Raw genomic sequence first — 11,390 nt, forward strand, 5'->3', positions numbered from 1 at the left:
AAGGGGTTAACTATGATTTTTCTGTCCAGTGGGATTGCTCCCGGCCTAGAGCCTGAGAGGGTCCAAAAGGCCTCTCTACAAGACCGGGATATATGATAGCAGTGGGGACCTGTGAAAATTCTGTTATCTGTAGCTTTAAAGAAGTTTTATGGGTTTTTGTGATCAGACTATTGATGGTCTATCCTCAAAATAGCTCCAGTGCCAGAACTACACAGCTCCCTCTATTTAGTAGTGGCAGGGCTGCTCTTATTAATGTCAATGGGACCAGTGCTGCAGTTACCAGCTCCGTCCACTATACAAGAGAGGGCACTGTGTAGTTCCGTCACCGTCTCGCTGCAAAACTGCCTACAGTCAAGAGTGGCCCTCTTTCTGGAAAAAGTAAGGACCCTCAAGATCTCCCGGGAGTGTGGGAACAAGAGGGTACAACATTTTTACCAGTTGTAGAGTCAGATTGCAGTCGTCGGGCACACGGCTAGGGGTCCCTTAAAGTATATGTTTTTCGTGATGCCAGTTGCAGTGAAGCAACAAGGGCACAGGGCCCCTTTTAGTGATACTGTGGATGGTACCCAGGTGTAGGAATGCCAGAGTGGTGTAGGGTAGCTTATAATGTCCTTTTAATGTTTTGTGCACGTGTCATGGTGCTCCTACCTGGATACGCTGGACCCCAGGAGTTGCCCTCCGAAAGCAGAAAAACAGGGGGAATAATTGTGGGGTTTGAAGAAATAACTTGAGTCCAGACCTTGTGATGAAGTTGGTAACAGCTTTTCTTTCATAAACGTTTCTCCAAACAGTTTCAGGCTTTGTCTTGGTTCCAGCAGGCTTTAGCATGAACAAAACTGTGGCAGGCAAACTCCTCTCTGCTACGTCTGTCGTTCTCTGGCTCTGCTGTGCTGATAGGCTGGCTATATAATTCAGCTTTCTCTGGGTGCTCCAACTTCTCTCTATAGTCTGTCTCTTAAGTTATACCAGGGAGTCTCTCTCTCCTGGCTCCTGAGGCTCTAAGGTTCTGTCTCCATACCCAGCTGAGCTGAAGGTGCTCCAGCTGGCCTGGGCAAGGCCCCGTCCAGCAGGGACGTGCACCTGCTTCCTTACCCTAACAGGGAGTAAACTAAACCTTCCACTAGCAGGGGGTAAGCTAAACTGACTCTAACTAGAACTCCACCCTCCCTGCAGCAAGTGGGACCCGCCCACCACACCACAGAGGGGGGTGTTAGAATGGAAGGAAAGCTCCATTCTCTGTACCTGTAGCTCTGCCATTTATGCTGCCACCTACTGTTGAACCAGGCACATTATACGATAACATAAACAAGATAAGAAGAAGTTTCAACAAAAAACAAAAAAAACACATTGGCTCCTAACAAATTGGTTGCTGTGAGTAACAGATATAGATCATCACCCCAAAGCAAAAACACACAGCAATATATATTGTACAAATAGTAAATTTATTGTTCAAATATACAAAAATGTTTTAAAATTCAATATTAGCAGCAAACATACACATGCATACAGATAAACAGTATATCCAAGAGTAATGCATTAATATAATACCGACCAGTGTAGTGCAGGTAGCCTCAGGGCATCCTAAAGCGCGTCAGGGTTTGGACTACAATGGTCGGTATTATATTAATGCATTACTCTTGGATATACTGTTTATCTGTATGCATGTGTATGTAATATTGAATTCTAAAACATTTTTGTATATTTGAACAATAAATTTACTATTTTGTACAATATATTTTGCTGTGTATTTTTGCTTTGGGGTGAGGATGTGTCTGACAGCTGCTCATCTCACCCTCCCTATTGAAGGGGCTAATAATTTCATTTCTTTGATAGGCTAACTCAGTTTTTAAAAATTTTCTCACCAGATCTCAGCCGTCATCATACACCCTAACTTTGACCCCATCCTGCTGGACTCTGATATCGCGGTCATTAAACTGCTGGACAAGGCCAGAGTGAGTAACAACGTCCAACCCGTGTGTCTGACCTCGTCATCGGATCTTGACTTGACCACACTAGACTCCAAGATTGTCACCAGTGGTTGGAGGATCCTCTCTGACCCCAAGGCCACAGGTTACAAGTACGAGACAATTCGTGGCGGTTTGGTGCTGCCGGTGGACTCTCTCCTCTGTGAACAGCAGTATGAGGAGAATGGGATCGCAGTCAGTGTGACAGAAAGCATGTTCTGTGCCAAACAGGCATCGGGTGCCTCGTCTCACATATGTCCTTCAGAGACTGGGGGTATCGCCGCTGCTCTGTTGCCAGGAAAGGAGTCGTCTGAGGGCACTTGGCAACTGGTAGGACTGGTTAGCTGGGGCTACGACAAGGCCTGTCATCAGGAGCTCTATACCGGGTACACTAAAGTCACCACCTTCAGAGACTGGTTGGAAAGAAATATGAAGTAGATCTTAAGGAGTTGGTGTTCATCTCCAGATATACATGGACTTAGGCTTTTCCTTCTATTTATATATCCAGTCACAATTTCATACATCTCAGACTTCTGAACACATCTCCAGATATCGTAGAGGCAGCCATTTTGGGGGCTCTTTTAAAATTCATGAGGAACGTTAGCTTAGGGTTGATGCAGAACCAATGAACATGTTAAGTTGCATGAATGTTAGCAGCACCTTCTTGAGGTCAATAGTTTCTAAAAATGTACAGCCTGTGTCAGTCAACCCAGGGCAATGGCACCATTTTTGTTTCAGCCGATAATGTAATAGTTCAGGCCAGCAGTCCATGGTGAGTAGATGAATGAACATCGCCAGATTATTGGTTGTACAGGTTTCATCTACTCATCCTTTCACCTACTGGTGACCATAAGTTGGCGGACGTATTGTACAGTAGTCGAAGGATTCAGTTTGTCATCGTAGCAGAGCCAGTTTTGTCATTTGGCACAACTCATTGTGATATCATTATGTGTCTGATTTCCCATGGGACCATTTCATAGACCGTTGAGCTTGGCCTCATCTGTATGACCAACATGATGGTCAGTTGCCGAGCCTTTGGACTCTCTGAGGAGTGGATGTTGTTGGTGGGTGCAGGTAGGTTTTTGTGGTGGGTGTGGGGTGATAGAGCCCCAATTATCTGATATCGATGACCTATCCTAGGTCATCAATATCTAAGTACTGGAAGACCCCTTTAAGGGATAGTCACCGATCAGTTATAAGATGTGAATAATATTGATTATCTCATGGTTCCAATCTGATCGCTAGAGTCTAAAGGTCCCTATACATGGAATGACACAGCAGCAAATTGTCGGGATGGAAGCGTTTCTTCCCGACTATCACCTGCTCGTCAGCCGAGGAGAAAGCTGCATTTACATGCAGTGATCTCCTCCACAGTATGAGAAGGAGCGATCACTAATGCCATTGCTCATCCCCATACAGACTCGTTGTTTGCCAGCAGCAGATGCCGTTTACACAGCACGATTTTCTGCCGGCAAACATTTTTTGTGACCGCACAAATGATTTATTACTCGATGAATGAATGTTTCGCTCGTTCATCGGGTAATCAGCAGTAGTGATGAGCGGCAGTAGTCAAATTTGAATTCGCGATATTTTGCGAATATTTAGCCGAATATTCGCAAATTCGAATATTCGTTATATTCTACGATTTTTTTACAAAAAAAATCGACAAGGTAATGATCGCGTAAAATGCGAATTTTCGTAATGCGAATTTTTCAATTGCCGAGCAAAAACATGATTCCTCCTTGCTTCTTGCTTGTGGGCCAATGAGTCATAGCACTATATCGAATATATTAGTTTTTTCGAATATTCTGAATATTCTAAAACAAGAATATATAGCAATACAGCCAATATTAGAAAAAAACTTATGTAGAGCAATTTAGCTAATATAGTGCTATAATCTTTTTTTTTAATAGTTGTAATTTTTTTCCAATCTGAACTTCAGATGAGAAAAAAATTACAACTAGTAGACAAACAAGATTATAGCACTATATTAGCTAAATTGCTCTATATTCGTTTTTTTTTTTCGAATATTCCCTATATTGCTATATATTCTTGTTTTAGAATATTACGAATATTCGAAAAAACGAATATATTCGATATAGTGCTATATATTAGTTTTTTAGAATATTCATAATTTTTCCCATTTAAAGTCATGATTCCCCCCTGCTTCTTGCTTGTGGGCCAATGAGTCATTGGCCCACAAGCAAGAAGCAGGGAGAAATCATGTTTTTACTCGGCCATTGAAAAATTTGCGATAAAAATTTGCATTACGAAAATTCGTAATAAAAAAAAAATCTAGAATATTCTAAATTACGAACATATATCACTATATTCTAAATATTCGCGAATTTTCGAATTACCTATATTCGCCATAAAAATTCAAAATTCGAATATTTGTGATCAACACTAATCAGCAGCACATTTACACCGCCAGACAATCAGTAACGAACGCTCCTATGAACGCTCATTAGCGATTATCTTTATGATTCTCCATCCATGTAAAGGGCCTTTAGCAGGGTTGTATCAACAGCCGACAAAGAGAGAGTCCAGGACAAGTCTGGTCAAGAAATGGTACGTTTTCGGAGGGTACAAAACATTCTATCAAAACTAGACCATGGAATAAGCAGGTGGCCTGATCTGATTAATTTTGTTTCCCTTTTCATCATGTGGATGGCTGGGTGCAGTATGTCACTTACCGGGAAGACAAGCCGACGAAGGCAGTGTGATGCTCTGGACAAAGTTCTGCTGATAAACCTTGGGTCTCGTCATCATGTGGATGTGACTTGTACCACCTACCTAACCATTGTACAGACAAGCTCCTCCATGGCCATGGTGTTCCTTAATGGCAGTGCACTCTTTAAGCAGGACCTGGCCACAAGAATTGTTGAAGAACAGTCTGAGGAACATAACAAAAAGTCTGATCCTACCTTACTTATGAGGCATAAAGGATCTGCTGCTAACATCTTGGTGCCAGATGCCACAGGACACCTTCAGAGGTCTTGTGGGGCCCAAGCAGATGTTGGTTATTTTGGTGGTACAGTACAAGGAGGACCTACAAGATATTGGGGTAGTGGTGTTAAATTATAGCCGATGGGTGTATACACACATGATATGACCAACGCCTGCACAACTTTAATAACCCCCCATACCCATGATGTGCCATGATGCCAATCGATCTTCAGCCCTGATGTACCATGTCTGCTTACCCAACATCTGTATAAAAATTTGTTGATGACCAATATTGGCTGGCCAGTCATTTACCTAAGGCCTCATGCACACGACCGTTGTGTGCATCCGCGGCCGTTGTTCCGTTTTCCGTTTTTTTTTCGCAGACCCATTGACTTTTAATGGGTCTGTGGAAAAATCGGAAAATGCACCGTTTGGCTTCCACGTCCGTGATCCGTTTTTCCAGTCCGTGAAAAAAATATGACCTGTCCTATTTTTTTCACGGACAGCGGTTCACGGATCCATTCAAGTCAATGGGTCCGTGAAAAATCACGGATGCACACAAGATAGTCATCCGCGTCCGTGATCCGTGTCCGTTTTTCCTATCATTTTCAATGCAAACTTGACTTTTTTTTTTTTTTCACTTTTCATGTCCGTGGATCCTCCAAAAATCAAGGAAGACCCACGGAAGAAAAAATGGTCACGGATCACGGAACAACGGAAATCCGTTTTGCGGATCACAAAAAAAAACGGTCGTGTGCATGAGGCCTAAAAGAAGGATAGAAAACAGGATAATCAACCATCAATCCATATCATGGGTTGGAGAATTCATTGTATATTCTCGAAGGGAAAAAATTGTCATACTGGTTTTTGCTACTGTTCCTTCATAGGGAAATACTTCCTTCAGGGGTGTGTCCTTTCTCAGAGGCATGTCTTCTGCAGCTCTCTCCCTATCACAACTCGGGGTTGTGTCCTTTCTATCACAGCTCAGGGGGTGTGTCCTTTCTCAGGGCCGTGTCCTGTAACTGTCACCGCTTCTGACCTAAGATATAGCTGGGGGGGATGGAGAGTGGAAGGATGGATGGAACTGAGCATGTGCGACCATCTCAACGAGGCAGAGAGGTAAGGAATTGAACAAACAGCAGGTGGCGCTGTACAGATACACTTTATGAAATAGCTCATTAGCTATACTAAATTTTTAATTACATGAAATTACAACAGTATTAAGATCCAGGTGCTGGTTTGAGAAACTTTCTCGTGGGACAACCCCTTTAAGGAACATGCGTCCTAATAAAATTGAAATGCTTGTTGGCGTGTCTTTATATTTGTACTTACCTAAAAGGGGTCTTCTGGGACTATATTATCAGACTCCTAGCTTAATTAATGCTTATCATGCACAGCGCCATACATTTGGTTGTGGCTATGCCTGGTACTGCAGCTCAGCACCATTCCATTTCAGATGGTAGAAGATATTGATGGCTTATCCAGAGGGTAGGCCATCAATGATATCCTGGAAAACCCTGTTAAGGGATACCTTTAATTTTTTTACCTTTGAGAGGAGCAGGGCTGCTAAAATCTGGGTCAATAAGGCCCCCCAGTAAAACAGCTGTGAGCTTCCTTCTGGCTGAGTCATTCCCTGGCAGGAGGATATGAGAGCATATAACAGCACACAAATTATTCCAGAAGAAGAGCCTGTGACGAGCTGCTGACAGGTTCCGTATAAGAGCAGAAGATGTACAGGGCGATTGAGACTAGGGGCACGGAGATCATTCTGCAGGAGCAGGACTTGTATGTGGAGAACAAGACTGTAAGATGAGGTAGAGGGCTCTTATCTATTGTTCAGCTCATGACTATGGGCTTCATTACCAGCATCCCGTCCCCCATACTTTATGCAGTTTGTTGGATATGGAACAGAATAAAGCTGGCTATTCAATTTAGATAGGTGTCGTACAAACACTGGTGGAGCCAATAGCTATCCCTCTCAACCTCCCCCCCCCCCATAAACATGCATGCTTAGCTTGTCTGAGCATGCATGTGCTCTCAATGAGGAGAGGGGAATACTAGAGATGAGCGAATCGAAGCTGACGAAGTGGAATTCGATCCGAATTTCAGGAAATATTTGATTCGCACCAAATCCGAATTTGTGGCTTCCTCATGCTGCTGCCACCTCCACACTCTGTCATTGTGCCACTTTGTGGCCTTCTCATGCTGCTGCCACCTCCACACTCTGTCATTGTGCCACTCTGTGGCCTCCTCATGCTGCTGTTACCTCAACGCTATGTCACTTTGCCACTCTGTGGCCTCCTCCTGATGCTGCTGCCACCTCCACACTCTGTCATTGTGCCACTTTGTGGCCTCCTCATGCTGGACTTCTCAAGCTGTTCTCTAACCCTCCCCACTCTATGACTGGGCCACTATTTTGCCTTTTTGGCCTGGATGACATCACCATTTATTTTACCTTTCTTCTGATCTGTGAGAGGGAAGGAAAAATGAGACGCACAATGGATCCTGTCTGTGTAGCTGCTGTAAGGTCTGTATGGTCCCATCAGAATTGGCTTATGATTTGGTAGCCAAAAGCAGGAGTGGGTAGAAAACACAGAAGACATGCAAATATTCCATTCACGTGTCCTCTCAGTTTTAGATCCACTCCTGTTTTTTTTTTTGGCATTAGCAATACTGATGGATTACTGACCAAATGCTGACCGACTGAAGGCGGATGCTCCACAGACAGGATCCGTTTTTTGGGGGTTATTGTTCTGACGGATCAGAGGAAGGGCAAAATAATCAGTGACGTCAACACAAACTTACTGCTGACACCCTCTCCATTCTGTCGGGGGGCTCTACTTGTATAAGCGTTTAATAGAACAGGTTATGTAGACATCTATGTGGAATCATCTGACGAAGGTGTAAAAGGAGTGCGCTGCTTCTTGACGCTAACATCGACCTGTAAGGCTGAGTTCATACTTGAGGTATTTGGACAGTTTTGGCCCCGTGACTGCCCAAATAAGTGAAGTGTGCAATGATTCTAAGAGCGACACCTGTCATCTGCATGTCATACTGACTCACAGTATTGTTTCACTACCACAGCAGACTCCCTACGCGTGTTACTGCAAGGCACAGTGTTCTACACCACTATACAGGCTCTCTGCAGCCAGGAAATAGCAGTTTTTTAGCGCGTTTCGTTGCGAATAAATTCAGATCGAGTGAATACTAAACCACAGGTAGAGAATAATGATGAGCAAATTTCTTGAAATTTGATTTGGGTCCAAAATAATTTGACTCAAATCGAAAGTGCCTCGATTGCCTGAAAAGTTATGGATAACACTCTGGGGTCTCCTAGGACTGTATGCAAAAAAAAATTTCTTTCTTGTGGCAAATGCCACACCGACCGGTCATGTGATCCTCCTTTTTCATTTTTCCTATCCTATGAAATAACATTGGATGAAGTCATTTTGAGAAATTTGCCCGAGATATGATCCAAGTTTTTGGAAAATTTTTGGTCAAATACAATTTGTTTGGAATTAATTAGATCTCCCCAAGAACAAAAAGATTAGACATGTTAAAATCCAACAGCCAGATCCTTCTCTCCACTGACATCTGAGGTTGGGAGAAAGTCAGGACACCCCATGCACATAAGTTAATTGGCGGGTTCCACCTAAATCAGTAGTTTCGCCCAGCAATTATCTTACGTTTATGGACAGCTTAATAGATATTTGTAGCTTCTAGGTTTGATGATCTTGTTTTGGAGAAGATTTAAGATGATCAAACTTGTCACATGTTCCCAGATTTAGGCTCTAGTCATGGGTTTTCCTGCCTAGGGAGGTTTGTAGAAGAAATCCAGCACTATGACCAGCGTTCATTACCTAAAACCTGCAGAGCCCATATACCAGGACTCTTACGTTCATGCCTTTCAAAACCTCACCAGTCTTTCCATGTTCCACCTTAATCTGAATCTAAAGCTCCATCCCAAGGTATCAATGAAAACCATTAGGGGCAGGTGGAGTTATATGGTATTTTTGATTATCTTTATAAATCTGAAATCTAGACAAGAAAAGAAGGCAAGTATTCGCTATTTTTCAACTGTGGTATTGAAGACATTTGAGAATATGAAGGCATTGACCAAATCAAGGTCCATCTTAAGGTCCACAGCAGATCCGCACATAGGGCTTCCTTCAACAGGTCTGAAGTTTCAACTTGCTGCCACAGCCCTGTATGTAAATACCCTAGACAAATCAGTGACAAAGGGGTTGTCCGGGCTTTTACTATTGAGTGTTGGGGTAGAAGATCTTGGGGTCACAAGGGGAACAAATGTCTCTCTGCCATGAAAGAGGACACCAGTATGATAAAGGGAGACATCTGAGGACATGATTCTAGTGCCAGAGAGGGTTCCTTTGAAGGGGTCTTCTGAGACTTTTATAGTGATGACTTATCCTCAGGATAGGTCATCAATATCAGATCAGTGGGGGTCCTATACCCGGAACCCCCGCCAACCAGCTGTATGAGGAGACGGCACACACAGTGCGCATGTGCCATTTCCTGCTGTCTATGGCAAATCAGCGATGAACAGGAAGAGAGGCGGGAGACAACACGTGCACTGAAGGCTTGTGTATCGGATAGGTCATCTGGTATTGATGACCTATCCTGAGGATAGGTATCTTGATCGGTGGGAGTCCAACACTCCGGACCCCGCTGATCAGCTGTTTGAGAAGGCACCACCTCTCACAGCCTAGCCTAGGTCATGTGAAGTCCTGTTCATCGGTCACGTGGTCAAGACGTAGCTCCTCCCCATGGAAGTGGATGGGGCTGAGTGCAATACCAAGCGCAGCCGCTATACTATGTGCTTGGTGACCAGAGAGAAGGGAGCAGCGCTTCTGCCTTAAACGCCTGATTGGCGGGGATCAGACCACCACCGATCAGATACTGATGATCTATACTGAGGATAGGTCATCGCTATAAAAGTCTCAGAAGACTCCTTTAAAGGAACCCTTTCTGGCATTGGAATCATGTCCCCAGAGGCCTCCTCAGATGCATCCATAACTACCATATTCCCTTTATCATACTGGTGTCCTCTTTCGTGGCAGAGACGCCAGTTTCTGCCACCCCAACACTGCGAGTGCATAGGGGTATGTGATGACAGATTTCCTTCAAAGTTCATTAAGGAGCTTTACCACTAGGTGTCATTACAATCTCACCAATGGATGCACCAATCACCGTTACCGCGCTAATAGGGATTCCGCTTTGTATTAGCTCGGCGTCGCTTTAACCTGCTGCATATCCTTTGTCGTATACTTAACAGGATCAGCGGAGCCTCCTGCAATCTTATTGCCACCGGTATTGTCTCCTACATCATTGGGGGAGATTTATCTCTCTGCGCCATAACTAACCTTTAGAGCTGGAGATGAAAGTGGTGAAAGTTGAGACCAAATTTATCAAATGTCTTACAGAGCATCATAAATGAGACGTAGGCAGATGTGTGACATTTTTCATGGCAATTGCGACATTTTGACGCCAGTTTGTAGGAAAAGAGGTGACTGAATGTGGCCGCCTTTGCAGGGGCCTGAGATTTTTTGCAAAAAGTCACAATTTCGCTATGTCATTTGTATATTTTTTTTTTTATGTGTGGCTTGTTTTCTGTCTAGAATTTTTTTAACAGTCACTCCATGTCTTCTACTTCCTGTCCTGGCTCTTTAACTTCCTCCTTATCTGGACCATCTCGCTTAGGTCACTGTCAGTCCATCGTTGCAACCAAAGAGAACCGCCTGTAGTGACTCCATTAGAGCCTCACACATCATAATAAACAATGCAATGCACATCTATGGGCCTCTTTATCCAGGCCTATCTAGGAAACAATAGAGTTGCCATGCTGTTACCCTAATTCTATGCCTACTATTATCATGAGGATTACCTTGCATATAACATTCTCCCCTTTACAGCAGCACTCAATTGGCAATGGGTGATCTATCTATTTAGGAGGTCTTATCCTTCGTGCTGACTGCTGTAAAAGGACAGACAAATCTGTAGATTTAATTTTCAGTGGTATAGAATTGTATGAAAATAAAAAAAGGCCAAACATTCTAAAAACAAATTGCTTCTATGACTATATGGAGTTAAAAAAAATACCCCTTCTTGAAGAGTCAACGGTCGGACCCCCACCTAGGGGATAGCTTCTAGTTACCAGAACGCCTCTTTAATTTTTGGGATGCAAGCGGTATGTCATTTTAAAACATTTTGGCCATTGACTGAAGTTGGCCACTGTGTGCGGCTATTCAGTGACATATATCGGAAGTATGTGCTGGAAATATACAACAGGGGATATTCCCAATATATACCTTCAACTTACAACCCTAGAAGAGCCATAAACAGACAGGTAGAGCTCCTTCACCTGCTAGCTGATTCCCGGGTAAACCGTCATCCTTTGAAGAGAGGACCAGTGGTCGGATCCAGGTGCTTGCTGCCAAAACAACCCCATTTATAAGTATA

At 43.5% G+C, this 11,390-nt stretch overlaps 1 protein-coding gene across 1 annotated transcript in view; it reads left to right on the forward strand.

The window, feature by feature from the left end:
* Positions 1-2,635, forward strand: part of PAMR1 (peptidase domain containing associated with muscle regeneration 1) — a 41,976-nt gene extending 39,341 nt beyond the window's left edge. Inside the window, exon 11 of the mRNA XM_040410673.1 lies at positions 1,866-2,635. Within this exon, the coding sequence (XP_040266607.1) occupies positions 1,866-2,402 (537 nt within the window). The 3' untranslated portion in view covers positions 2,403-2,635. The remainder of the gene's footprint in view (positions 1-1,865) is intronic.
* The last annotated feature ends 8,755 nt before the right edge of the window (positions 2,636-11,390 follow it).

This window comes from Bufo bufo, chromosome 10 (genome assembly GCF_905171765.1).
Source record: "Bufo bufo chromosome 10, aBufBuf1.1, whole genome shotgun sequence".
Classification (NCBI taxonomy): domain Eukaryota; kingdom Metazoa; phylum Chordata; class Amphibia; order Anura; family Bufonidae; genus Bufo; species Bufo bufo.